This window comes from Pithys albifrons, chromosome 13, assembly GCF_047495875.1.
Source record: "Pithys albifrons albifrons isolate INPA30051 chromosome 13, PitAlb_v1, whole genome shotgun sequence".
NCBI classification, from domain to species: Eukaryota; Metazoa; Chordata; class Aves; order Passeriformes; family Thamnophilidae; genus Pithys; species Pithys albifrons.
The window spans coordinates 21,869,889-21,897,161 of NC_092470.1; the positions used below are offsets into that span (position 1 = coordinate 21,869,889).

The following is a 27,273-nucleotide window of genomic DNA, read 5'->3' on the forward strand; positions in this document are numbered from 1 at the left end:
GCAGCCCCCACCCCGGCTCCGGCCCCGGCCCCCGCCCCGGGCCCGGGGGAGGCGCCGTCGGAGCGCCGGCACCCACCGCTCGGAGCGGGCACGGCGCCCCGGGCCGGGATGGGCACCTCGCCCGCAGCGCGGGGACCGGCCCGGCCACCCTCCCAGCCCCGCTGCCCGATCGAGGTGCCCGTGCCCCGGCCCAGTGCAAGGCCTTTGTCCCCTCGCAGACCCCACAGACGCGCAGCTGCAGAGCTCCTGGCTTTATTGAGCGGGATGACGCTGGGCAGGAGCTGTGGGTGCCGTGCCCCACTTGGGGCATGCAGGAGCCTCTGCCCCGGGGCTGGGAAAGGGGTACGGGCACCTAGAGCTGCACGGCAAGCACCGGCTGCCCGGGCAGGGCTCTGGGGTACTCTCGGGCACTGCCGTGGGACGGATACAGGGATGCCATCGCTGCCCAAGGGAGGGACCCTGCCGCGGGATTGATCCAGGGGCCCCGGTGCCCCCTGTCAGCGGTGCCTCTTGCGGATGGCGATGAGCTCCTGGTGGATGGTGCTGAAGCTGGGCCGCTTGTGGGGGTCATACTGCCAGCAGCGCTGCATCAGCTGGTACAGCTCCTCAGGGCACTGCTCAGGGGGGTCGAGCCGTACACCTGCGGCGACAGGGCTGGGGACATGGCAGCCTGCACGGCCAGTCCCTCACCCCCACAGCCCCGTCCAGCCTGCCCCACAGGCACAGCTCCACCGTGATCACCGTGCTGGAGCCGCAGCTCCCAGCAGCCCTCGGATCCAGCCTTGCTGTGTCCCCTACCCTGCTCCACTGCCTCCCGCGTCTGCTGGTTGCTCAGGTTGGCATAGGGAACAGCGCCCAGGCTGAAGGCTTCCCACAACAGGATCCCAAAGCTCCAAACATCACTTTCTGAGCTGTATCGGCCTGGGGACATGGAGCAGGATGAATGGTGGTGGCTACAGACACCCATGTCACTACTGCCTGGTTGTGCCTGCACTCCTGAGAGATGGAGTACTCTGGATTTCTGCTTCCCTCCTCAGGGTCAGGTTCGTGGGAGAGGGACAGTGTTGGACTCTGGCTCCCAGCTGAGCTGTGGGGTGCCAGGCTGTGCCCACCACCATCCCATACCGTAATTGAGTGCTTCGGGGGCCGTCCATTTGACAGGGATCTGCTTCATCCCCCCTGTGGAGGCATAGATGCCATCCTCCTCCTCCCGTGACATCCCAAAATCACTGATCTTCAGAGTGTTCCTCTCTGTCACCAGGCAGTTGCGAGCAGCTAGGTCCCTGGGGTGTCCCCAAGCCGTCAGCCATGCCCATGGCTGTCCCTGGGCCTCCAGGATGGTGAAGGTTCCAGGGCTCTCCCTGCCTTGCCAGGACCCACCTGTGGATGCAGTGCTTGCTCTCCAGGTACTCCATGCCAGCAGCAGCATTCTCTGTCATCTTGACCAGCTCCTTCACCCGGAGGTGAGGCCCCTCGCTGCGCAGGAAGCTCAGGAAGTCCCCCCCTGCACCCGGATTGCAGAACTGGTGGGTGCCTGGGCACACCTGGCAACCTTGCCCACATGTGCTTAGGGACCATGGAACGGAGCCACTCACCCTGAACCAGCTCCATGACGATGTAAATGGGCTGTTTCTGTGTGCAGACACCGATGAGTCGCACGATGTTCGGGTGCCTGTACTGCTTGAGGATCCTGTGGGGACAGGGATGGACACCATCAGTGTGGGGGCCCAACTGCCCCAGCCACAGGCCACCAGTGCCATCCCCAGGGTGCTCCACCCAGTCGGCCCAGGGACACAGCCCTCAGCACGAGAGTGCTGCAGTCCGATGGGATTGAACAGCCCCAGGGATGGATGGACCATCTGGGACAAGCACGGTGCTCACACTGACCTGGCTTCCTGCAGGAACTTGGCCTTGAGCTCAGGTGGGAGGGTTTCCCGGCAGGATTTCACAGCCACAGGGGTATTGTCAGCACGCAGGCGGCCACTGAACACCTCCCCAAAGTTACCCTGCCGAGGACAGGGGCACACTGGCTCAGCTCAACATGTGGCCCAAGGTAAGTCCTGTCCTGCAGGCCACTGTGAGGACAGTTGGGCCCTCCTGCAGAGCCCAGAGCACCCCAACTCACCCGGCCAATGCGCTCCCCCAGCAACACATCCTCATGGTTGAGCACCCATTTGTCCTGCATCAAGCAACATCGGTGAGCTGCCCCCCAGCCTACATCTCCTGGCAGCCACCTCTCAGCCCCAGAGAGGGTCTCAAGCCATCAGGATCCCTCAGGCCTTACTCCCCCCATTGAGCTGGAGAAGCATGCCTGGGACTCCCAGCCCAGCTGTGGGCAGGCGAAGGGCTTGGGCAAGGCAGCTCCCACTCAGGGGCCCTGTCCCTCTCCCCACTCCCTGTGTCACCTTGGGCACAGCCCTGGCCAGCACAACGCCGCTTTTGCGAGTGATGGGCTGCTGGCTCTGCAGGAGGTGTTGGATCAGCAGCGGGATGGTGGGAAAGCTGTCCCCCTCCAGCCGGAACATGTTCTGCAAGGAGGGAGGCTGAGAGGTTGTGCCAAGCAGGGACCCCCACCTGCCCACATGGGGCTACCCTGGACATCCCCCCTGCCCATAGTCACTCACATCAGCAGCCTGGATGATGAAATGCCGGAGCTGCCCATCCCACAGCACGCTGAGCACATACTCCTGCTTGCCCTGGCTCTCCCGCACCAGGAAGTCCCCACTGCAGGTCAGCAGTTCTTGTACCTCTGAGCGTGGGATGGCCCCGTGGTACCAGACCTGCTGGCACAGCGGCTTCTGCACCTCTGGGATCAGGAGCACAGGGGGAGGCAGCTGGAAAGAATCAGGGTAAGCCCAGCCATGCCTGTCCCTGAGTTGTGGCAGAGGTGGGGCAGCAGCAGTGCCTGGAAGCTGTGCCCAGGGCAGGCAGAAGCAGAGAGTAGAAGGGCTGGAGCAGGGAGGGGAGGGGGCTGCGGGGCCAGAGAGAAAAGGTCAAGGGGGGCCAGGAGGGCCAGCTGGCTGGAGAGCAGGGTGGCTGGAGATGCCCAGGGACTCACTGAGTACTTGGGGCTGAAAATGCCCGTGATGTGGTTCTTGAGGGTCTCCAGAGCGCTGGCCCCGCTTCGCTCCTGCTCCTGGGGGGAGGTGTGAGCTGTGCCCGAGCTGGGGAGGACCCCATCCCTGCAGCTCCCAGGGTGCAGGAGGCAGGACTCACCGTGGAGGAGACAGACTGCCAGTCCTCTGGCACAGGCAGGGCAGGCAGGGGGTCCCTGGTCCCCAGCTCTGCCAGCTTCCCTGCCAGCAGGTCCCGCTGTGCCCGCAGCTTGGCCTGGGCACAAAGGCAGCCCTCGAGCTGCTGCTGTGCCTCGTGCAGGCCCTGCCGCCTGCTCAGCAAATGCACTCTGAGGAGGGGACAGCGTGGTTAGCACCTGCCACCCTAGCCCCTTGACCCCCATCCACTGCACCTCACCGCTTCCCAGGGCTCCAGCCTTGCTCCTCGTCATGGATTTCTGCCTTCAGCTCCTGCACCCGTTGCTCCTTGCTGCTCACAGCCTCCGTGGCGGCCGCCAGCTCCTCCTCAACCGACGTCAGGCTGCAAGAGACATGTCGGTGTCTTGCTGAGTCCCTGCCCCTAACCTGCCACTACTCATGGCTGGCCCCACTCACCAGTGCTGGACACTCTCAAGGGTCAGCTCGTTCAGTTGCAGTTCCCCCGGCGCCAGGCTCTCTGTCTCCTCCAGCAGGCTCTCATCAAAGGACAGAGTTGGTGGCACCTCGGAGTCATACCTGTGGGCACCCGGCATAGCTCTGCCTCCCTCTACCCTGTGCCAGCTGCCAGCAACTGTGGGTGGCAGGGCAGTGCCCATTGGAGAGGCTGGGGCTGTGCAGGGCCATACTGGTGGCTCTGGATGAAGCCGCTGTACTCAGTGGCAGGGTTGATGGCCTGGATGGCAACAGCAATCTCACGGTGCACGGCCAGCACGTCCTCCTGTACCAGGCTGCTGATGCTGCAGTACTCCCCAAGGATCTCCTTTCTGTGGAAGTACTGCTGGTTCTCAGGGGCCATGGCGGTGCTCAGGGGTTGACAGTGGGGTTAAGGGCTGGCAGCGGGGTTCAGGATGGGGAGTGGGATGTGGGATGGCCAGTGGGGCACAGGACAGGCAGTGGGGTGGGCAAGGCTCTTACAGGACAAGAACCATCTCCTGCTGCAAACTGTAGAGGGACTGGTGCAGGCTGGGCAGCATCCGCTGGTAGTGGTGCTGGTGGTGCAGTGAAGCCGCCTGCACAGCCAGCACATACTGATTGTGCAGGGCATGGAGCTTCCAGAGGCTGCGCACGTACTTCTCTTTTGCTTTGTCCCGTTCTTTGTCTGTGGGGAGAGGCTGTGGAAAACCCCAACTGCCAGCACACCACCGGTCCCAGCGCTGCAGCATGTCAGTGAGGGGCCAGGGCATCTGGCAGGGCAGGGGCAAGGGACCAGGAGGTGATGGGCTTGGAGAGGGTCCCAGGGCAGGCAGGGGAACCAAGGCTGGGATGGTTATACTGTGACATAGGGATGCTCCTGAGCCACAGCATGGTGTTCCAAGGCCTCTGGACTTTTGCCCAGTTTCTTGGAGGCCAGGCTGGGGTCTCCTGCTGCTGCCCACACCAAGAGCTCCCACCCGCTCCAATCTGGGCCATGATTCCCAGAGAAGCTCCAGCCATCCTTGACCCACAAGGGAAGACGGGAGGGGGTGCAGTGGGACAGGGCTGGGGACCAGGCTGGCACCTTTGCTAGCCTCTTGGTACTTGCGCTTGGCCTGGGCGCTGTCGCGTGCCAGGCTGCGGTACTGTGCCTTCAGCTTCTCCATCTCCTGCTGTGTCGTCTGGGGAGGGACATGGTCAGGGAGTGAGGCCAGGCCATGCCCTCACCTCCCTGCTGCTCCTCACATACCCGAGTGTACTCCTGGCTGAGCTGCTGCCACTGCTCACTGAAGGCCTTGCGCAGCTGCTGCTTGTCGTGGATGAGCAGGCTCAGCTTGGCCAGTGGCCCTGCCACCAGCTCCTCTGCGTGCCGCCGTAGGATCTGGCTCAGCGTCTCTGTCTGGCTCACCAGCACCCACCAGGTCTGCGGGGTGCCAGCGCTTCAGGGACAGTGTGGGGACAGCACCCTTCAGCACCACGCCCAGCTCTGCAAAGCATGCTCCTGCTCTGGGGCATTCCTACCTTCTCAATCTGGCCACCATGGTCACTGCGGAGCTGCCCAGTGCCTTCCTGCTTCTCCAGCTGGGAGAACATGTGGTGCAGCATTCCCGCATACTCCCGGTCGCTCTTGGCACGCTGCAACATCCACTTCTTCATCAGCTCCAGGAGACGCAGCTCCCCGTCCTGCAGCTGCAGCAGCGCGCTGTGCCCCCGTGGGCACCACAGCTCTGGCCCGAAGCCCATGGCACTGCTGTCTGGGTGGGGGAAGGCTGTGGGGTGCCAGGACAGCCTGAGCCAAGGCTGCTGCCCTGCACTTGCTTGCACCAGTGGCCAGGGCCCTTTGCACCTCATGTCCTTCCACCTGATCACCCAGTATGTGTGGCAGGGCAGACCCTCCCTGCTCCCTACAATTGGCCTTGAAAAGTGCATTCAAAGCAGCAGGGTGAGCCCTCCAAGCCCTGTGGGAGTGGAGCCTGCAGGACAGTGCAGGGGAGGAGGAAGTGGGGGGTCAGACACAGCAGCGTCACCTCTGTTGTGCGTGGGACTCCTCCTGAGGGCAGTGAAACTGTGCCCCCCACCCCAGATGGGCACCAGTTCGTGTGCTCTGATAGCTCCAGACCTGTCCCGCCTGTTGGCACTGTCACCCCTGTGCCCACAGTGTGGGAGATCTGGGAGACCAGGGCACCCCTGGGAAGCTGGCAGGAGCAAGACAGGATGCTGATCCCCAGAGGAAGGTGCTGAGTCTGAATATGCCCCAGCACCCAGGACTCCACCATGGCCATTGGGAAGCTGGGAACCAAACCAGTCCCAGCAGCAGTCTTGAGGTGCTTTGCAGCTTGGCAAGAGCACAGCAGGAGCAGGAGGGTGCTGGGGTATCTCCCTGCGCAGGACAGGACATCCCCTGGCATAGCCCTTTACCCTGCTGAGGGCCAGGGCCGAGAACCCTCCTACCCCACAAAGGTATCCCCTGTCCCTGCCAGCGCCCTGCTGGGGCACAGGCCCTCCAACCTGCGTCTGCTGTGAGGTCCCTGCCGTGGGGCTGCTGCTGGCGTCCTGCTGGAGCCGGGGCTGGCGTGGTCTGGACCCGGTGCAGCTTTGGCTCCTGGGGAGGAACAGGAAATCTGGTGCTGACCATACAGCCATTGCGAGATTTCCTGCGCTTCCTCCCTCCCTGCCAGTCCCCACACCCACAGCTGCACTGGCACATGGCTCTGCTGCAGGTGGGCAGCTCCCAGCCCCATAGCCCCTCCCAGCTGCTTCCCACCAGGGCCTGACACCATCAGGATCCATCCCTGCATACCCAGGGCTCTACTGTCCCTGTGGAGCCTCCACTCAGCCCTGGCCTGTGGGTCTCCCACCCAGCAAAGCCCCTCAACCCTGCTGAGTCCTGTCTGACACACAGCCCTGCTCCACACCTCTGCGTCCCCAAGAGGCTGCAGGATTTGGGGGATCTCCAGGGCTCTGTGCAGCCCTACTGAAGGGTGGCCACCTTGCCACTACCCTCAAGCCTGGCTCTTGTGACTGTGAAAGGCTGCAGGACAGAGTACCCACTGCATGGACGCCCAGAGTACCATGCCCCAGCCCTCACTGCCAGCCTGCACCTGCATGGCTGGGCCCTGCTCCCTGCAGCAGCCCTGGGCACTTTCCCTTCAAAGGGCTTCACTGGTCCCAGGGCTGCTCAGCCCTGCCAACTGCATTGCCAGGCAGCTCCTGCCACCAGGCCATTGCCAAGTACCACTGCTGGCACAACTCAGGTCAGCTTCGTTCCACTCAGCCTGTACATTGCTTGGGTGTTCTGGGCTGAGCAACCTCCTGTGCCTGGCAGGGAGGCTCCAGCCCCAGAGGGGTGTCATGGTCACTTGAAGGACACCACAGGACCAATTCCACTTTTAGAAGAAGTCAGGGAAAAAGCACATCAAACAGGAGCTTTGCTGAATTGCCTTCCCACAGCTGAGCAATGGGGAGTGGTCATGCCACAGAGTGGGTCTGTGGCATGGCCCAGCATGGCCAGGGGCTGCGGTGATGTTTCTCCCACCCCCAGCATCCCTTCAGCATCCCACCGAGCAGCACAGGCTCCCTCCCTGCCTGTGCCAGGCTGCAGCTCCCTTCCTTGGAAGCTCCAACTGCTGCCCGTCCCCGGGCCAGCCTTGTGAGAAGAGGAAGAGCAGGGTGAGCGCACTGCAGCCCCTGCACACTGCGGGGAACTCGGTCCTGACCACAGGAAGCTGCTGTGGGCATAGCAAGGCCGAGAGGCTCTGCAAAGAGGAGCTGCCTCTGCGAGCAATCACAGCCCTGACAAGCCCTCCTGGGGTGGACAAGACCCTGCAGGGGGCTTGGTGGGGCTGAAGTGGGCTGTACTGCTGCTTTGCCACTGCATGAGTGGGTCCCAGGTCCAGTCTGGCCATTCCTGTGCCAGAGGTATTGTGCTCCAGCTGCAGGCTGCTGCTGGTCCCCAGGCTGCACGGGAAAGGCTCAGCCTACACCCTGTACAAATGGATGGAAAGGCCCCACGCTTTTGAGCCCCTGCCCCTTCTCCACTCACCACAGCCAGCTCTGGAATGAGCTGTCCTTGCTGCAGGTCCTCATAAGAAGCTGCTTCCCCTGGCTCAGGTGAGGTAGTCTCCGCCTGTCCCCACCACATGCCCTGCCCAGCACTGGCTCCTGCCCACAGTCAGAGAAGGGCGGTTCTTGACCCCTCTCCTGCAGCTTTGGAGCAGATCCAGGTGCCCCTGGGACCTGTGGCCAGGCTGCCACCCCGGTCAGGGTGCCCACACAAGAGCACAGGGAGCAGAGCTGGTTTGCATAGATCTGAACATTTAATAACTCAGTCTCTCTAGCGTTATATCCACATCCATTAAATTAAAAACAGGCTCAGGAGGCAGCTCCTGGCTGATTAAATTACAAGAAAAAATTACTGTGCACCAAAAAGTTGTTATAGAAAAATAGTCCTGTGGCCCCTGGCCAGCAGCTCCATCTGTGGCTGGCGCGGGTGGGAACCCGTGCCACGGCCCCGGTGTGTGGCAGCGGACGGCAAAGGGGCTCGCGGCACCAGCCCCCAGCCCGCGGGGAAGGGGCAGCGAGGGAAGGGGCTCTGGTGGGGGGCAGAACGGATTGTCACCAAATGGGGGCAAGGCACGTCGGGGGACTGGGCCTGCAGGATTGCCAGGCGCTGCCTGGCACAGGCGGGGTGCAGGCAGAGCCAGGACAGTGCTGGCACCAGGGCTGCCTGAGCCCTGCCTGGTGGCAGAACAGCAGGGCCTGGGGTAGGCCCCCAGAGCAAGGTCTGTTCGAGGGGTCCCTACCCAGGCCCTGGGCTGCATCACAGGCACAGGGGAAGGCAGTGCCTGGCCCCCCACTCCGCGGTGCCAGGGCTCCTGCCCCCTGCAGGCAGTCATGGTGGGATGGGCAGAGAGCAGGCAAGCCGGCAGCGGCAGCCAAGGCCTGGCCGTTATTGCTGTTGAAGGGCTCAGGTGGAGACAGACAGGCCTGGCCAGGTGACAGGGAGCCAGGACACAATGGACCAAGCCAGTGACACAGCCTGTTGGGGGCTGAGGGCAGCGGGGGAACACTGTGCCATGGGGGCTCAGCCCTGCAAGGCAGAGCCACCCCTGTCCCAGACAGCCCACCTCGAGCCACGGCAACCCACAGAACCCACAAGCTGCCCACCCTGAAGGACTCATGGGACCCCAAGCAGCAGGTGCCTGCTCAGGGTAGGAGACACAGGGTAGGGTCCTGCCAGCACAGGACCAGGGGCCCCACTGCCACCAAACACCCCAGCATGGGGCACAGGATGGATGTGGGGCCAGGAGAGATGGTGCAAGACTGGGGCGGTGCCGTGCTGGGGATGGTGCCAGCAGGGCTGTGCCAGGCCACCCAGGCTGGGGCAGAGGGATGGTGCCAGCAGGTGGGAGCCTCAGGCTGCTGCAATGTGGGAATGGGACAGGGGCAGAGTCCGGGGCCCCTCAGCCTCACCTGCCGCAGCCCCGCAGTGCTGGGCAGGGAGGAGGGAGGGGCAGGAGGGCTCATCAAAGGGCACTTTGGTCTCTGATGAAGGCAGTCCTCTCGCTGTGGGCCTCATAATCCTCACCATCTGACTCGGAGGGGCCTTCCTCCTGCCAGATGTCGGAGGGCAGCCCCTTGTAGGAGATAATCCCACTGTCCAGGGCATAGACCTTCACGCCCCGCAGGCTGAAGCCTGAGCGTGCCTGCAGCACCAGGAAGATGGTGACAAAGACAATGACAATGAGGATGCAGCTGAGGCTGGCGATGAGGACAGGCAGGTTGACTCGAGAGGGGGCCTCGGCCGGCCCCTCACCATCTGCCAGGGCAGGGGATGCACGGCTGCTCTGTGTCTGGTGGGAGCAGGAGAGGTCCAGACTGCTGAAGTGAGAGTGAGCAGGGCAGGTGAGGCACTGGTTGGGGCCAGGTCCCGCACAGGTGGCACAGGAGGGGTGGCAGGGCAGGCAGAGGTGGGGCGTGATGGGCTCCACACTGTTCTCCAGGTTGTAGTGCGTGCTCTGGACACCAGGTGCAAAGCCAGGAGGGCAGCGTTTCAGGCAGCTCTTCTGGTGCAGGTAGTACCCCTCCTCACAGACTGTGGGACAGACAGTGTCAGCACGGGCTGGGGGCTGCCTTGGCCCCTCATTGCCTCCCCACCAGCTCCACACTCACCCACGCAGGTCTGGCTGGGGGTCAGGGTCTTGCAGCCACTGCTCTCCAGCTGGTTGGAGAGGCTGGGGGAGTCGGTGGCCGTCCCATACAGCACAAGTGTGAACTTGGTCAGCGTGCCTGCAACGATGGGGGGTGAGAACCATCAAGGTGCCTGTGAGACCACTCATATGCTTGGGACAGGCACAGGGAGGAGGCTCACAGTGCTTCCCTCCACAGCTGCCAGGGGACAAGGAGAGCTGTGCCTACCATTTGGCACAGTTCCTGATGTGGGGCCATACCCCTGCAAAGGGCTGCCTATGGGGCAGGGAGGTCAGGCCAGCTGGCATAGAGTCACCTGCTGCCCAGACTCCTGCTGCCTGAGGGGGTGCATCCCCACCCCACATGCCCAAATCCAGTCTCTCCCCAGCCAGGTCACCCAAAACATCAGAGGTGTTATCAGCCACTCAGCTTGGGAGCACGGAGGGAAGCCAGGTGGCCACACACCTCAGACTTAAAGGGAGGCAGTGGAGTGAGAGGCCCAGCCCTACCATAGTTGTTGGCATCACTGGTGTTCTCAATTTCCAGCACCCACTCCCCAGAGGGGTCCTCATCCCACGAGTGTGTTGTCATGAAGGCCCAGTCATTGAAGCCATCAGCGGAGAAGTCATGGGGCCTGAGTGACAGGGGCAAAATGTGGGTGCCAACATATCCCAAACTCCCCTGTGCCAGCCCGGGCTGGGGTCCAGCCTGGAGCACCCCACAACCTGGCACCTACCTGGCAGCCAGGAGGGTGGAGCGCGTGCCCATGGGGCTGACCAGGTGGATGGCCAGGTCCCCACGTCTGTTGTAGGACAGTGTCAGCCTGGCCTGCGCATGCTCAAGCCGGCTGATGTAGTTGGCTTTCCCCAGGCAGGCATCCACCTTCCGCCGCACCTCCAAGCGCTTCCCAATGTCCCTGCCAAGGCTGGGCATGAGTGAGGCCAGTCTCAGACCAGGGAGACATGACAGGGTGCCCCAGTCCCCACTCTCTCTGTGGGGCTCTGCAGCTGCCCTGGGGACCGGGCACTGTGCACCAGTGCAGCCAAAGCAGGAATCAACTCTGCAGTAGATGGGAGTGGCAGCATCTTCAGGCCATTCCCTGACTGGTGCAGACAGTGCTCCAGCTCCCAGGCATGAGGGGGTCTGTGCTGCCCAGTGCTGCCTCTCCAGCCACTGCCCCATGCAGCCCTGAATGGGCCCTTTATTCACACACTGCAGGCCAGCTGCACCCTGCACGGCATGGCCAGGGATGGGATGGGCACAGCCATCCCCATCCTGCTGCTGGCATGCAGCTGCTTGCCTCCCAGCGCTGGTACTGGTGCCAGCAAAGGATGTGACCACTGTGTCCAGTCAGGGCTTTATCCCCAGGCGGTCAGGGCAGAGACCAGCTCTGGCTCCCTCCATGCCCAGGCACCCCCCAGGAGTGCCCCAGCTGCACACAAGACTGCACATGTTGCCCTGTGGTGGCGGCAGCCAAGCAGGAGTCAAAGGAGCTTCTGTCTGCCCCCTGAAAAGCCGCTCTGTCCAGGATGACTTGTGCTGGTTGTGCCCCAACTGCAGCGCCCCAGCCCGTCCACACCCACCAGCCCAGCCCCACAGCAGGTAGGCTCAGCAGCTAAGGTTGGTGCTGGACAGCTGAAAGTGCCTTTCCCAACTCTGCCCAGGCTCTCGCAGAAGGATGCCCAGAGGCTCTCAAGTTCCTGCACTGGACAGACACCAGGTGATGCCCTCCTAGGCTCACCAGCCCTTACCTGGGCTCCGCAAGGACGTCGATGACGCACTTCCTCTGAGGTCCCACTGTTGTCCAGTTCTTGGCCAGGCTCACCATGGCCCCGGCATCCAGCAGGCCGTAGCCGTAGGAGTGGCTGACTATGGACAAGGAGGGAGTCAGCACCACTCCTAAGGGTACCCAAGTCAGGGATATTTGCCCAGCCATGCTGCATGCTCACCAGGGCCTCCTGCCTCCTCCACCTGCCAGGGTGCTCTGTGCCCCAGCACCCCCAGACTAGTGGTGCCCCTGGTCCCTCCCCAGCACCCTGGTACCTTTGCGGCCAACACCATTGGTAACCCAGTCGTTGGCGTTGAGGTGAGCAGGCTTCGAGGTCTGCACCACCAGGTGCTGCATGTCCCGCCAAGTCAGGTTCTTGCTGCAGGGAGACATGGGGCTCAGGTCAGTGCCAGCTCCTGCTGGCCCCACACAGGTCTGTGTCCAGGCACTGCTGCCAGGTGGGGCTGGCACAGCCACCCCTGCCCAGCCCCCTCTGTCTTGCCCCTACTTGGCTTCCAGGGCGAGGGCAATGATGCCAGCGGCCAGAGGTGCCGAGGCTGATGTCCCAGTGTGCAACTCGGTGCATTTCTGTCTGAGGTCAGTTGTCACCTGTGAGGAAGAATGCCAGGGTGGGAGCTGCTGCAGGCCCCTCCATCCCCCGAAGCTCAGGGCCTGCAGACAGCAGCAGCCCCTACTCACGATCTGCTTTTCGTTCTGGTTGCCGCTGCTGTACGTCGTGGCGAGGGTGGAGGAGCAGGCCTCGCTGTACCAGGGCACGTTGCCATACTGTGTGGTGCTGCTGATGGACAGCGTGTAGATGCTGTTGGTGTAACCATCACAGTTGCAGCTGTCGTGCTCGCGGCCCCCATTCCCGGATGCCCAGACGAAGATGGAGCCCAGACCGCCTCGGCCCTGGCAACAGAGACAGGGTGAGCGCCAGCACCGGCACCACCACAGACAGAAGTCCCAGGCTGGAGCTGGGGACAAGTGGACAATACTGGTCCCAGGGCTCCTGTAGCCTAAGTGGGAAAGACTGAGCAGATGCAGCTGTGACACTGGGGACAGCAAGACACCCTGGTCACAGCCCGGCATGCCTATGGAGGGTGCCAGGCACCTCAACAGCGACTCCAGGGCTGTCCCCATGGGGGAGACACAAGGTGGCAGGAAGCCCTGTCAATGTGAGGCGTCCAAAAGCCAAAGTCTTTTTCCTCTTGGAAGTCACTCAGGCTGACTCTGTTTGCATGGGATTGCAGTGCCTTGCAGCACTGAGGGAGCCAATGGCACAACCCTGGATTCAGCTCAGTACCCAAGCATGGTCGCTTCCCTTGCAGCAGGGGTGACAGAGCTGGCGCAGCACTGCCTGCGACTCTCTGTAGGGAATCCAGGGTGGAACACGACACAGCTCCCCAGGAGGCAACACCGCCAGCACATGGGTATAGTGGGTGAGGACAGGCAGAGAAAGTGAGGGTGAGCAGCTGGCACAAAGCCAGACAAACACCAGCACAGGTCCTTGGAGAGCACGCAGAGACTGTCCCACACAGGAGCCCTCACAGTGGGAAGCACAGGGCTTCTCAGAAAGGTGAGACACCACCTGGGAGAAGCCCTGACTCACAGCCATCATACAGGAAGAACAAGAAAAACCAACAGAGCCTGATCCCGGAGATGGGCTGAGAAATGGCTCATCCCAGAAGGACCAGGTTAACAACCAGGGTAGGCAGAGAAAGGGAGACCTGGGGAAAGGGGCAGGAGCCAGGCCAGTTCTCCCCCAGCAAACCTTCCTGCTCACCTGGCTGACCCCACGGAAGAAAGCCTCCTCTGCCAGCCGGGCCGGGCCATCCACAGTCTTGCCATCGTCCTCAGGGCCCCAGCTGGCACTGTAGATGTGGATGTGGTTGGGGTTGAGGCCCAAGGAATGGGCCTCCACAGCATCAGTCACCTCCCCATCCAGCATGCGCACGCCTAGGGCCAGAGAGCAGATGTCACCAGCGACTGGACAGGGCAGGGTGGCCACAGTGCTATGGCGAAAACCCTCCAACCCCTGCTGCCCCCTGTGCCACAGGATGTCACAGGGATGCTCCAGCCAGCAGTGCTGAGGTTCCCGGCTCAGCTGCTCCTACAGCCACTCAGCGCCTGCAGGGCCCAGCACAGGGCAGGGCAGCACCCACCTCCAATCCTGGCATTGTAAGCCACTCCGACACCACAGATCCCATTGTTTGCCACAGCAGCCACTTCCCCGGCGCAGCGCGTGCCATGCCTGCAGCCAAAACAGGACACAGCGTGCTCACAAGGGGCACAAGGAGTGGAGTACAGGGGTGGGCACTGGCTGCAGACCCAGCAACCCCCAGCCAGGAGACCAGCAAAGGCTCCTCCACCTGCCCTCCTGCTCCAGAGCCAGGGCACTCAACAGCATGCACCAGCAAAGGGCAGACAAAGGATGCTGCTCGTGTCCAAGGGGAAATGGGGGGCTCCTCACGGGGCAGAAGTGTGCTGCTAGCCCCACAGCTTCCTGCAGGCCATGGTGGGTGGCACTGCACTGAGTCCCTGCCACATCTGGTCTCTGCATCCTCCCTGCTCCCTCCTGCCTCACCTGTTGTCATTCATCTGTGTGTAGCGGGGCTGCGGGTCTGGATCCTGGTCATTGACATCAAAACTTGCCCCTGGGTCCTGGAAGACAAACTGGGCACTTGGAGACTGTCTACTTGTGCCACCGAGCCCACTTCCCTCACTCCATGCATGCACTCCACAGCCTGAGGCTGGTCTGTGCAGAGTGGGCAGGCTCCAGTCCCACCTCCATGTCCCACCACGGCAGGCACCAGCCCTGCACCTCACAGCTCCAGGACTGCCTTGTGAGGACACAGACACCCAGACCGGCTCCTGCAGCACTCTGCCCTATGGGCATCACCCACACTCACATAGTTGGCCTCCAGGTCAGGGTGGTTCTTCTCGATGCCATCATCCAGGATGGACACCACGATGCCCTTGCCTGTGTATCCCTGCTCCCAGGCCTGACGCACATTAAGGTCCCGCTGGTTTGTGTTGTACTGCCAAAAGAAACCCTGGCACTAGGAACTATGCCAGCCGTGGGCACTGCAGTGGGGGTGTGACCAAAGCCTCCCCAGTCCTCACCCTGCTCTGCTGTGAGTAGGAACAAGGAACCCCCGTGACCCAGACACAGGGCTGGGCACAGTAAGCTGAGAAGGGCTGCTCTGAGAAGACTGAGCGTCAGACTCTGCTTGGGACCCACAGACAAAGCTCCCTTTGCAGAGATCAGGCTTGTGCCTAAGATCCAGGATGCAGATAGGGGCACAGACTATTCCCAGGCCAGGAAAAGGGTTGCACCTCCCAGTCCAGCCCTGGCCCCTCCCCAGCCCTCCCAGCTCCCCAGCAGGGAGTCAAAGCCCTGTGAGCAGAGCCTCTTCCCTGGGGTGTTCCCATCACACAACACCAGGTGGCTGTCTCAGGCCTTCCCCTTTCTCCTCCCTGCCAACCTGGCAGCAGCTGCCTGACAGCAGTTCCTCAGGTGCCACATCTACATCTCCAGACTTGCACTTGCTATTGTGACTGTGTGTCCCCTCGTCATCCAGCACTCACCAGGTACCACTGCTGTGGGAACTTGGGGTCCGTGGGCTCCATGAAAATGTCCCGCTTGGTCCTGCGCTTTGCCACCTGCTGCTCCAGCCACTGCACCTGGAGACAGAGAGAGCAGGGGGTCCCTCATGCCAATAGCCTCCCAGGCCCCTGCACCCAGCCTGCCTGGAGGGGCTCTCCCTGGGGAGCTTACAGACAGCCCTGGCCTGGCAGAGGATCAAACTTCCCAGAGTTATGGCAGCCCCCAGCCCAGCCCTTCCGGCCTCCTGCCCAGCCGAGCCTTGCACAGGCTGCGCTCCAGCAGAGCGGGACGATCAGAGCACTGAGCTCCACTGAGCCATGAACTGCCAAGAGCCGCCACACCACATGCCTTCCAGGGCCTGGGCTGGAGCCAGGGGATGGGGATCATGGCAGCCCTCCCATACTGCTGCACTGGGACCCGGCACTGCCCTGCAGGCCTTGTCGCACATACAAGGACACAGAACTCTCACAGGAGCAGAGGCTGCCCCAGGCCCTGTATTCACAGCAGCCCACAGGCCAGTGGCACTGGCTCCACCAACCCCTGCCCTTGCTGGACACGTGCTGAGCTTCCACCCAGCTCAGGCAGGGGATGGTCAAGGGAGCTCAGCCCCATCCTGTGCCCAGTGCTGCTCACATGGCCATGTGAAGTGCCCGGGACCAAGGCCAGCCATCCCACACACAAACCTGCGGTTCCCTGGCCAAGCGGCTGTGCCAGGGCTGGTGGGGCGAGAGGGAACGCTTCACCACACCACGGTGCCGAAAGTGGTAATAGTCGTCAAAGATCTGCAACACAAAAATGCCGTTCATGGGACAGACTCCTCAGTTCTCCAGCCCCATCACCTGCAATTCTGAGCCCCAGGGCTGCCACAGGCAGGCTGGGCCTCCCACTCTAGAGTGGCAGGTGGGGTGTGTGTCCAGGTATACGGGACAGAACTTCCTGTGAGAGGCTCTGGCTCCTGGTGACAGGACAGCTGGAAAGACCCTGGGGCTGCAGAAATGCAGCCTCTGCACACTTCATCCTTCCATGGGTCCCACAGGGCAGCAAGTCTCAGACTGTCCCTGTCCCTAGAAGGGAGGCCCCAGGCAAGCAGTGGCAGAGAGGACCAGGCCTTTTGGAGCCAGCCTGGGTGAGACACCAGCCTCAGGAGACAAAGTCATGGCTCCTTTCCCAGCACCAACCAGCTCCTGCTGGAGGACGGTCCCAGGGGCTCCAAGCCCCTCACCCCAGGTGGTCTCAGCCAGGGCAGGGTCTGCACCAGACTCTGCACCCACCTCTGCATCCCTGGACAGGCCACTGGCAGAGCCCCTCTCCCCAGGCACCCCACTAGAGCACCTACCCAGCGCCAGTCTCTATGTGGGGCACAGCCAGCTCCACAGGGGAAGAGGGTGGGGGCATGCAGGCTTCCGATCCCAGCAGGGTCCAACTCCCACTGCAGAGGAGCCACGCTGTGCTCACCCCAGCTCCACTTCCACACATAGGTGGATAGCCCAGCCTGGGACCCCAGCACAGTCCGGCCACTGCCCAGACAGTTATTTTTAAACTCCAAACCCTCTCCAGCGCTGTCATTTCCGTATCCCTTCCCACACATCCCGGGGCTGGTGGATGCAGTGGCCCCACCCCAGCCAGCCAGGGACTCCTAGCCCAGCAGCCTGCCTGGACTAGGGAGAAGGGGCTGAGCACCCAGCCAGTCCCTTGGGAGCCACGGAGCCCAAGCTGCAGCTGCAGGTAGGATCCATCTGCCCAGGCTGTGCCAGAGCCAACAGGGATGGGCCATGGTGGCTGTGTGAACATGAGGACATCTCGTCCTTCACCTCAGCCTACCCCAAACCAGTCTGTTTGTGGCTAACAAAGCTCCCCAGCTTATCAGAGCTCTGCAGATGTGCCACCAGTCTGGACAGCCTGGGCCAAGCAGGGAGGGAAGGCACACCTGGCTGAGCAGCACCCTCGGCCACAGGGCAGCAGCTCGGGCTGCAGTCACGTAGTTCACCTCGAACTCTGGACCTGTTCCCCTAGCACACCATGTCCACCGAGAACTCCCCGGGATGCCTGGCAGTTCAGAGCCCTTGGGGAGGTGCCGAGGTTCAAAGCCTCTGCTATGGGCTGGCAGAGGAATGCAAAGCGCAGGCTGGTTACCCTCCCCCAGCATCCCTCACCCCCTCCAGGGGTACAGACAGAGCCCCAATTGTTCCTGCACACAGATCCTGGCTCTGCCTGGTCATCCGACTGGATTAGGTCTGTACAGACACCGCAGTGGCAGCCAGGAGCCAGCCAGCCCACATGCTTCCACCCTAATCCCCACAGTCCCTGTCCTCAGCAAGGGCAGAGCCACCCCCCAGTACCATGTCTCCCCAGTGCCAGCTCAGCACCGCTTCCCAACCTCTAGCCACAGCCTGAGGCTGCTCCAGCCAGCCCCAGGGCCAGAAAGCTGCCTGCACGCTCGCCTAGTCCTGGAAGTTGGGCTACGTGCTGGACTGGCAGACCAGTGGTTTGGGAGGCAAACCAGGCTGGCACTGTCCTGCCAGCACAGTTCAACAGTGGCACCAGCAGTGCCCTTCCCTCTTGCCCCTCCTTTGCACAACCCCAACAGTGCAAACCCCCATGCTCCCACTCCACTGCCACATCCGTTCCTCTCCTCTGACCCCTGCCTCCTCACACTGTCCCCTGGGTCCTCTTTGAGGCCACTGGCACCAGTCATGGGCCCTGGCACCTCTCTGCCTGAGGTGCCACTGGCCCCAGCTCTACAGGCAGCAGCAGAGCCGGGAGTACACCAGGACATCTTAGCTTCAGGGACAGTGTCCAGACCCCAGGCTGAGGCCAGGATCCTCTCAGATAAGGACCCTGGGGGCCTCTCACTGGGGCACCGCCAGAAGCACCCAGCCCTCCCCCTCCCAGCCTGGCTGCACATCCTGTCCCAGCGACACAAATCCCAGGAGCAGCAACCTAGAAACCTTCCGGGAGGGAAAGCCAGGCTCCTTCCAGCCCTGCTCTTCCCACCAGGCCACTACAGCCCCTCTGCGAAGCCCAGGCCAGCCAAGTCTTGTCCCACAGCATAGACACAGGGACAGGCTTCAGAATGGAAGAAAACATGCCCAAACCAGGGGCTCCCACCACAGCTCAGGGTGCCACAGCACGCAAGGCTGTGCCTGCAAAGGATGGCCTCACTGCAGCTCCAAGGGGTGCAGCAAGGGGCCAGAGAGACTGGGAGATGCACCAGCCTCCAGTTGCAGAACCACGGTGTGGGAGAAGGCAACGGCAGAGCTGGCACAGAACATCTATGGGTCACCAGGACAGATCCCAGAGAGGCCTGGGCTCCCAGCTGAGGCACAGGACCCTGCACCGGTGAAGACATGGCCACAGAGCCAGTGCCCCTTGGCTCTGGCAGCCAGGCCTGGGACCTGGCACACAGTGCAATGGGAAGCACTGCCAGGAGCAGGCTGATGGCACTTCAACCCCATCTTCACTCTGAAAGGTCCTGTCAGAGATCCCGCCTAGAGGGACATACCCTGGGCCACTTTCCCAGTCCCTGCAGCATGGCAGCAGCTCTGGCCTGACAAGTTCTTTCCCCTGAAACCAGTTTTGAGCCACTTCCACACTAATAGCACCTGCGTGAGGCCATGCCATGGCCCCCACAGCACAGACAATCTCAGTGGGGACCAGCCACAAGCATCACACCTCCCTCCTCTACCACAAGCCCCAGAGGACTTGGGGCTCCCTGCGTATGCAGTGCCCATGAAAGGCTCCTTTCAGGTGGCAGGACAAGGTCCTGCTGGCTCCTGCAGCAGCCACCTTCCCACTGCCACAGCTCCCAGCAGCTGCTCACAGTGAGGTTCTGATGCCACAGCTCCCAGTTGTGCAATTTCCTCTGGGATTTCACCCCGCACTTCCTTCCCAGAGAACCAGCTCAGCCCCAGTATGGCCATGTGCACTGCGTAGTCCCTGGCTGAGGGCAGGGGAAGCAGAGCGTGGTGGGGACCTGTTGTCACACCTTCTGCCAAAGGCAGTTTAGGGTCAAGGACACGCAGCTGCTGTCAGAGCCACTCAGTGAACACCCTGGAGACAGCGCTGCAGCCCCAGCTGAGCTGAGGCCATGCCACACTGAGGCAGCTCACACCAGTGGGAACCAGGAGCCCTTCCATCCTCCACCAGCACACAGCACTGCCAGTCCAGTTCTTTCACACTGGGATGGGCTTTTCCTCCATCCCCCTCCAGCAGGTCGTGTGCCGTGCCACCAAACTGTCTTGCTGGCAGAGGTAGGCTCTGGCTCCATCCAGTTAATTGCCACACTTGAGTCAAGGCAGTGGATGCCAGAAGGCTGCAGCAAACAGGCAAAAATACAGTGGCCCTGCTGCCAAGAGGAGCAGCCCCCAAGCTGGCTCCACGGCCAAGCTCAATGCCCACCCAGACCACAGCAGAGAACACTGGCTCCACAGGGAGAGGGAAGCAGAGCACTTACCGGGCCCAGATTAAGGAATCCATGCTTCCTGGCCAGCCTCTCAGCCTCCTGGGGCCCTGCAGGGACAAGCACAGCCCAGGTGTTGGTGTAAATATGCTGGGCCAGCACCTCCTGAGCCAGGAGAGCAAGAGCAACCACCAGAGTCCAGAGCACCAGCAGCGAGCAGGGCCTCAGATCCATCAGAGAATCGGGGTTCCTAGAGCCAGGAGCAGGAGGGTCCCAGGAGCGGCAGGTCCAGTGGTCTCCCAGCGTCAGCACTCCAGGGCGTGCCGGCCTCTCTGCCCTGCTGGTCCCCACTCAGCCCAAGACCTCATGGGGCTGAGCCCACAACAGCACAGGAACAGGGCGTCTGGGACAGCAGCACGATCTGCAGAGAGACAGGGCAGTAGTCAGGCCCAGGGTACCTTTCCTCAGACCCAGAGAGGTCAGGCTGTGCTGCACTGAGCCGTGGTTCTGGCATCCAGAAAGGGGGCCCTGGCACACAGCCCCTGCTTGCCCACCACGGCACAGACAGACGAGCAGGCGCCCGGCTCAGCAGGGAGTCCAGCGTGCCTGCCCTGGCACTGAGCTGCTGTTTACCTTGCCTGTTGCCCAATGTTTGCTTACAAACAGGGGGAAGCAACTGAGAGAGAAGGAGCGCACTGAAGGAGGTGGAAAGGCAAGGCAAGGGACACTGCTCCTCCTGCTGCTCCAGCTGGGATGGTCATATCTTGCTGCAGAGCTGGGAGCAACCAGGGTGGGAGGCCTGCCTCTCCAGTCCCAAAGGGAAACCATAGATGTCCCCAAGCACTGTGCAAGGAACCCCAGCTAAATTAGACACTGGCAGGAGGAAAGCCACAGACAGTCCCTGCTCTGCAGTTAGCAGACCCCAAGCCGACACCTCCACAGCCATCGAGCAGGCCACGCCTGGCAGCTGTGCCAAACGCTGCACTGCCTGCCACCAGCAGCAGCTCTGCTCTGTCCTTCCTCCGGAGCACAACATGGTGACACCGCTGTGACTCATCTTCATAACAGGGAGGAAACCAGGACCAGGAAAAGAGGTGTATGCCAGCATGAACCCAGGAATGTCCAGGGACCTCTCACACCACGTGGGAGGGCAAATCCAAGAAGATAGTGGGAACAGAGTAGGGAGTGACCCACCCAGCGCCAGGGAGCACACGGTATGATGGTGCCAGGGCGAGCTTCACAAGGGCTCTGGAACATCTGGTTGTGCTTCAGAGACAGCGGGAAAGGTGAGCGCTAGCAGAGCCCAGAGGAGCCCCATTCCCCTGTGGCCAGCAGCGGCCACAGCGAACCGGGAGCCTGCGATGCTGCCAGCGGAGGAGACAGCTCCTGGCAGCCGCCGGAGACCTCGCCACAGGCTGCGGCATAGACAGTGCTGCGACTCTGGCACAGCGAGGCTTCCCCTCAGCGACCAGTCGAGGCACCCGCCGGAGGCTGGACAGCAACCCCGCGCGCAGGACTGTGCCAGGGCCCACAGCAGTTTCCAGTGGGAAAGGCTCCCAGGGCACCCAGGGAAGGCAAAAAGCTACCGCATGAGCAGGGAGCAGCAAGCACGGACGAGGGGAGACTGTCTGCCACGGCTGATCTCCGCACCAGCACCTGGCCCCGAGCCAGGCCCCAAGCCAGGCACTGTCCCGCACCTCGGTGGTCGCGGCGCCAGCAGCCGCCCCACTCCGGCGGTGACCGCTCCACGTGGGGACAGCCCCGCCCCGGGACAACAGCCCGGACCCCGCGCGGCCTCCACGCCGGACCCGCCGCCTGCGAAGCGCTGGGCGCGGGGGCAGCTCGGGCCCGCACCGGGGCGGCTCCGGCGGCGGGGGCGGCCGTGTTGGGGCCGCGGGAGCGGCGGGACGCGGCCCGGCTCCCCCTCGGCCTCCCGCAGCGGCGGCTCTGCCCGCCCCCGCCGCAGCTCCGAGCGCGGCTGCCCCGGCCCCCCGCCCGCTCCCCGATGACGCCGGGCGGCCGGACGCGGCTCCGCGGGGACCGCACGTCCCCACGGGCAGCGCCCCGAGCCTGCCCAGCGGCCGCGACCCCGCTGCCTCTCGGGGCCCACCGGCAGGGCCGCCCCAGCTGTCAAACCGCGGGGGCCGACGGGTCGAGCCGTCCCCGGCCGGGGTCCCGCGCCCTTACCGCGAGGCCTGCCCGCTCCGCTCCTCGCCGTCCCGCCGGCGGCCGGGCCCGTTTGTCAGCGGCGCCGCGTCACGCCGCGGGGCGCCCGGAGCGCCCGCCCCGGAGCCCGGCCCGGCCCAGGCAGGGGCGGCCGGGGCGGCCGGCGGGGCCGCTTGTTTACGCCGCGCAGCTGTCAGCGCCGCCCGGCCCCGCCCCGACGGCCGAGCCACCGGCCCGCGCGGCTCCCTCGGCTCGGCCCGGCCCGGCCCGGCCCGGCCGCCGCTCCGCCGGGCGCCGCCGGATGCCGTCACCGCCGCCCGCCCCGCCCGCCGCAGTGCCGGGCCCGGCACCGACCCCCGGCACCCGCTCCGAGCTCCCCGCCCGCGGCTCCGCCAGAACCGGGGCCGCTCCGCCCCGCCAGCGCCGGGCATGGCCCGGGGCTTAACGCAGCCTCTCCTGCGCGGGCCTGTCCGTGCCCACCTGGGGGTTACCTGTGCCAGCCCAAGCAAGAGACCCGGATCTGCCCCCTGAGAGCCGTGAGCCCCCCATGGGTCCCTGGCACTGACCGGGGGTACGAGGGCACCCGCAGCGCAGGGCACATCGGAGATGCCCCGTCTCCCGCCTGGTGCAGCAGGCGGTGGGTTACGCTTCAACATGGGGCTGGCGGGACACGGCGCAGCCAGACCAGCCTGTTCCAGCCCTGGCAGCCCCCGGAGCCGGAGTTCCCCAGCCAGGCTCTGGGATTAGCACTCGCCTTCCCATGGGGTCCGTAACTTGGGGGTGCAGCTCCAGATCAGTGTGCAGCAGCCTGACAGAGAAACTGTCTGTAAAGCAGCAACACAAGGAAAATGCATGAGCCCTGTTTCAGGAGAGAGACCCACCAAGGAGAAAAGATGAGAAGTGAAATTGCTTCAGTCATTTGTAAAAAACAATCCACTGTGTCACGAGTAATGCAAGAGCAGCAGAACCCAAACTGACCTGAATCCTCCACACCTGCAATGGCTCTGGCAGCCCCAGGCAGGAGCGGGTCCTAGTGCTCCTTTATGGAAAGGAAGTCACTCAGATACCATGATCAAGATCATGAAGCATTAGTAATCGCACAGGAAACGGTCACCTTGGTAACTGAGATGCTGAGAGCAGCCCAGAAAATCTGGCACAGGTCAGGTTTCTGTGCTAAACTGGGTTGGTTCCGCAGGGTAGCACCACGGCCACGCTCAGGCTGGGCAGACCCCAGCATTCAGCCCAAAGAGCTGCACCAGGACCACCGGCTGCAGGGGCTGTGATGTCCCAGGCGCACTCTCAGGGTCACAGTCCTGCTGGGCAGCCCGGGGGCCTGGCACACCCTGGACACACAGCACTCACCCTGATGCCACTGCAGCACGCTCAGGAGTCGGCCCTGCAGCCGACCAGCCCAGGCTGGCCCTTGGATGCACAGCAGAGCCGGCTGTGCCCCGGAGTTATATGGAGGACATACGAACGGGGGCAGGCCTGCAGCTGGACCTGGCCCGGTGGCAGGAGGTGGGGTGGGAGGCAGGCTGCCTGCCCCACCCATGTGCCTTATCTGCCTCCTTTGGGCGCTGGCAGCCGTGCCAGGGCAGGTGAGGCACCGCTGCACCTGGCCCTGTGATATGTGGTGCTGGGGAGAGGACCTGACAAAGGGCCCTTGTCACCGCGGGCTTATCGAAGCGCCGCGGGGCAGGCAGGCAGGAAGCACTGAACTCTTACATAAACCACCAGCCTGGGACCCGCGCGGGCCCCACTGCCTTGCCAAAGACAACGCCTGGGCTGGTGAGCACTTGGCTGTGGGTGGCACAGTGCCACGATCAGGGAAGGGACACGCTGTCCCGGCAGCCCCCTTTGAAGCCCAGCTGCAGACAGAGCAGAGAGGAGAGCCACGAGCACAGATCTGAGCAGCTCCTGTGCCCCCCTCACCAGACAGGACTGCCTGGCATCCCTCTCTGTCCCAGCCATGGTACAGCAAGAGGGTGAAGCAGTTAGTGCAGCCACATCTGTCAGGAGCATGAACCCTCCTCTCAGACTGGGGGGCCATGGCTCAGAGGCACTGGCACAGTGCTGGAGACACCAGGAGCAGCTGCTCCATGCAGCAATGCCCAGTGAATCAGCAGCCCTGCTGTGAGCCAGCCACACTGTCCTGTCTTGCAAGGTCTGCCCTGCCAGGATCCCGTGGGGCCCACACTACAGGCACAGGGGCCAAACTGCTCACTGGGGCTGGGACAGACCCCCCTGCACTGAGCACACTGTGCGGTGTGGACCAGCTGCACATACAATCAATAGAAACCCACTTTCATGAGAAAACAGGTCAATTTTTGACGTTCAGGTTGCAGATTGCCCAAGCCCAACAGTGACGCAACTGCCCATCTGCCCAGCTCCCTGGGAGGCAGAACAACATGGGGCTGCACCCCTTCACACAGGCACCACAGCCCAGGGAACCCACGGGACTTAGAGGCAGAAGCAGCCAGTGAGCAGGGACCAGAGGAGGAAGAGCAGAGAGCCCACACAAACAGCAGAGGAAACCATGTAACAGGCAGCGACAGCAGGCAGAAACAGCTGGAGGGATGGAATCAATACCTGAACATTTACCCAGCAGAGAGCAGCCCACTCTGCCTCCCCCATCCTGTGCCAGTGCAGGGGCAGCCCCACAGCCCGTCTGCTGTGCTGTCCAGCCCCCTCCATGCACCTGCCCTCACCCTCTCCCAAAGCTGAGGCTGTAGTCCCCTTCCCTGGAGCCTTTCTAGCCCCTTCCCTCCCCACTGGATGCAATCAGCCTGGGACTGCCACGGCCCAGCCAGGAGCTGTGCTCCACAGGGTCCTGCTGGCTCCAGCAGCTCTATTTATCTCCAGTGCCCAGACACAACATCTCACTCACTATGGGCACATGCAGGGACTTGGGCCCAGCCGGAACATCCTGACCTTGTCCTGCGGTACAGCCTCAGACACAAACAGCAGCAGCTTGGGGGGCTCTGGAGCTTTATCTGCCTCTCTCAGCAGCAGCTGTAATGCTGGCAAGGTATCAACCTACCCCAGCTCTGCCCCTGCTCTGGGCTGCAGGACATAGCCTACCATCACCTGTCCCATGACAACATCCTGCCATCACCTGCCATGCAGGTGCAGGGACACCCTTGCCCAGCCCAAGCACCATAAGGTGCCTATGGCACTCAGGGGGCTCCAACAAGTGAAACATACAGGAATGCAAGTGCACTTGTCCAGGGAACACCAGGCTGGGAACTCACCCAGCAGCAGGAGCCCCATGTACCCACAGGCTTCAGTGGGCTGGGTAGGGGGTGCTTGCAGACACAGACAAACCCAGCCCAAAGCGCGGCAGGCACAGCTGGCACAGCACTGAGGGGCAGGCTGGCCCGTGCCCCAGGCTGACTCATGCCAGCCACTGCCAGCCTCCCACAGCCTGACACCAGCCTAGGAATGGGGGGCTCAGCCCTACCAAGTGCCCCCCACCGCTGCCACAGCCCGGCTGCCAACAGCCAAGTGCTGCAGGGCTGACACGTCAGCAGCGACTGCACTGGGGAAAGGGGACATGGGGCAAAGACACATCATAGCCAAGGGTGGCTTCTTGCCACAGCCTCCAGTGCCTGCGGCCACAGAACCAAGCCAGGCTTGAAGGCATTTCCCTGTTTGCCCAGATCTTTACTTTTGCTTCACCTGAACGGGACAGTATGTGCTTTGTGTCCAATCCCCAAGCTTGCCCTTAGCTGCTGTGGCCAATTGTTTCTTTTAACCCTGTCCAAACTCTCTCCTTGCCCCCTGGCACAGGACTAATCAGGTGGGAACACTCTGTGACAGCTCTCAACTTCTCATCAGATGATGGAACACAGAGCGGGAGCTCCCGTTGTCATCTGGATGCAAAGGCCAGAAGCACATGGGTTGGCTCTTGCTCCTTCTTGGGGGAGGCTGAGAAGAACTTTCAGGTGCTGGAGCATTAAAGCCACCAACGCCTTGGTTGCTCAAGCAAACCACCAGCTTCAGGGCATCAAGGGAGCCCCCCACATCCTGTCTTGTGCAGGGACATACTGAAGCAGAGGAGCTCTGGAGAAAGCTCCCAACCCTGCCTATGGCAGAAACAGGGCTGTGTGGAGTGGACTGCAGGGAGCCCCTTCCCTGGCACCACAGCAGAGACAGAGCCCAGGATGCTGGGTGCGGCCAGCTGGGGCTGCCAGGGGCTGGGCCCACCTGCCCCCATGCCTGGGGCAGCCACCCCTGCCAGACCAGGGTCACTCAACCAGATCCACCCAGACCAGCATCTCTGTGGCCAGGGCAAGTGCCCCAGGAGGGAGCCAGCCTTGGGACCTCTGCAGCCACTGCTGAGATGCTCCATCCCAGTGGAGCTGGGCCCACAACAGGACAGTACTGCTGCCAAGAATTGGGTCTGCTCTCCCCAACACCACCTCAACGAAATGCTTCCAGAGGAACAGCTCTCAAGCCAGACCAAGGACACCAAAGGGAAAAGAATTTCCTGTACTCCCTTAGGGATTGTGCTCCAGTGTTGACCCACCAACTGGAAAAGCACATGTGCACTGGGCTTTCCTCGCTGCCAGGGCTGGCCTCTCCCCACACAGCCTCTGCTGCACGGGCACAAAGGTCCTGCTCCAGCACCTGCAGGGCAGGCACCTGGCAGTGCAGGCCCTGTCCCCCTGCTTCCCTAATTCCCCTGCCAGCAAGACTTCGTGGAAGATAAAAACCTCATCCTTTAAACCTCTTCCTTTCTTCGGAGAAGCCAGCAGAAGGCAGCAGTCAGAGGTGAGATGTGGCTGCAGTGGCTCTGTTGCAGTTTTACCCAGCTTAGGAGAAACGGTTATCTTCTGTGGCAGGATGTGAGCACCGAGACATCCTGCACCAGCCCATCACTCCGGCACCACCAAACCTCATGCCCATCGGAAGCCGAGACGTGCTGACAAAGGCAACACCGGGCTGCTTAGGGAAACCCCCGGCCCCTCCTCACACCACCCCTGCACGCAGGAATCGCGGGGGCTCCCCCGCCCCGCTCTGCGGCACAGCAGCGGCTCCTGCTGCACGGGCAACAGCCCCGCGGCCCCGAGGTGGGAGCCCGGGCGGCGGCGCTGGAGCTCGGAGGGGCTGCCTGGCAGCAGGAGGGCTGGGCCAGGGCCTGCTCTGGCTGTCGGGGCAGAGCGGGAGGGACTCGGCGGCTTCAGCAGCAGCGGCCGCGGCCATCGAGCCTCAGTTCCGCCCTGAGCAGCCGCTCGGGGCGGGGGCGGCACAGACGCACCGGCCCTGCTGCTGCACCGAGCGAGAAGCGCTTTGCCCAGGCTGTGGCGGGGGAGCTCGAACAGGAACTCGCCGGGTGCAGGATGTGTCCCACAGCCCGGCACGTTACGGGTGTCCCGGACCTCGCTATTCGAGCGGCGCCGGCTCAGGCCCGGCCCTGTGCGGGGCTCTGCCCGCCCTCCCGCGCCCGGGCCGG

The 27,273-nt window shown here is 63.1% G+C and overlaps 2 protein-coding genes across 10 annotated transcripts; both read right to left on the reverse strand.

The window, feature by feature from the left end:
• Positions 1-249: 249 nt before the first annotated feature.
• On the reverse strand, positions 250-7,925 carry FES (FES proto-oncogene, tyrosine kinase). Of its 6 annotated transcripts, XM_071568858.1 has the most exons (20): positions 7,729-7,925; positions 6,195-6,288; positions 5,208-5,455; positions 4,936-5,109; positions 4,771-4,867; positions 4,188-4,371; positions 3,899-4,036; positions 3,669-3,788; positions 3,472-3,594; positions 3,217-3,403; positions 3,059-3,136; positions 2,625-2,834; positions 2,406-2,528; positions 2,126-2,179; positions 1,888-2,006; positions 1,596-1,690; positions 1,381-1,504; positions 1,126-1,283; positions 799-921; positions 250-640 (listed from the first exon to the last, which is right to left on the reverse strand). In XM_071568858.1, exons 1-20 carry the CDS (start codon positions 7,825-7,827, stop codon positions 498-500), a joined length of 2,691 nt encoding a protein of 896 aa, XP_071424959.1. In that variant the 5' UTR covers positions 7,828-7,925; the 3' UTR covers positions 250-497. The 6 variants fall into 6 exon arrangements, with proteins under 6 accessions (XP_071424959.1, XP_071424955.1, XP_071424956.1 ...); XM_071568854.1 differs by having other exon boundaries at positions 4,188-4,867; positions 5,208-5,440; XM_071568855.1 differs by having other exon boundaries at positions 2,625-2,780; positions 4,188-4,867.
• Positions 7,926-7,980: 55 nt separating this feature from the next.
• On the reverse strand, positions 7,981-27,214 carry FURIN (furin, paired basic amino acid cleaving enzyme). Of its 4 annotated transcripts, none has more exons than XM_071568861.1 (16): positions 27,079-27,214; positions 19,707-20,073; positions 15,937-16,035; positions 15,235-15,330; positions 14,556-14,684; positions 14,231-14,307; positions 13,809-13,897; positions 13,430-13,602; positions 12,343-12,555; positions 12,152-12,252; positions 11,919-12,022; positions 11,627-11,744; positions 10,612-10,800; positions 10,385-10,509; positions 9,858-9,974; positions 7,981-9,780 (listed from the first exon to the last, which is right to left on the reverse strand). In XM_071568861.1, the coding sequence occupies exons 2-16, from the start codon at positions 19,884-19,886 to the stop codon at positions 9,212-9,214; spliced, it is 2,379 nt and encodes a 792-aa protein (XP_071424962.1). In that variant the 5' UTR covers positions 19,887-20,073; positions 27,079-27,214; the 3' UTR covers positions 7,981-9,211. The 4 variants fall into 4 exon arrangements, with proteins under 4 accessions (XP_071424962.1, XP_071424961.1, XP_071424960.1 ...); XM_071568860.1 differs by lacking the exon at positions 27,079-27,214 and adding an exon at positions 26,534-26,801; XM_071568859.1 differs by lacking the exon at positions 27,079-27,214 and adding an exon at positions 21,840-22,122.
• Positions 27,215-27,273: the final 59 nt, after the last annotated feature.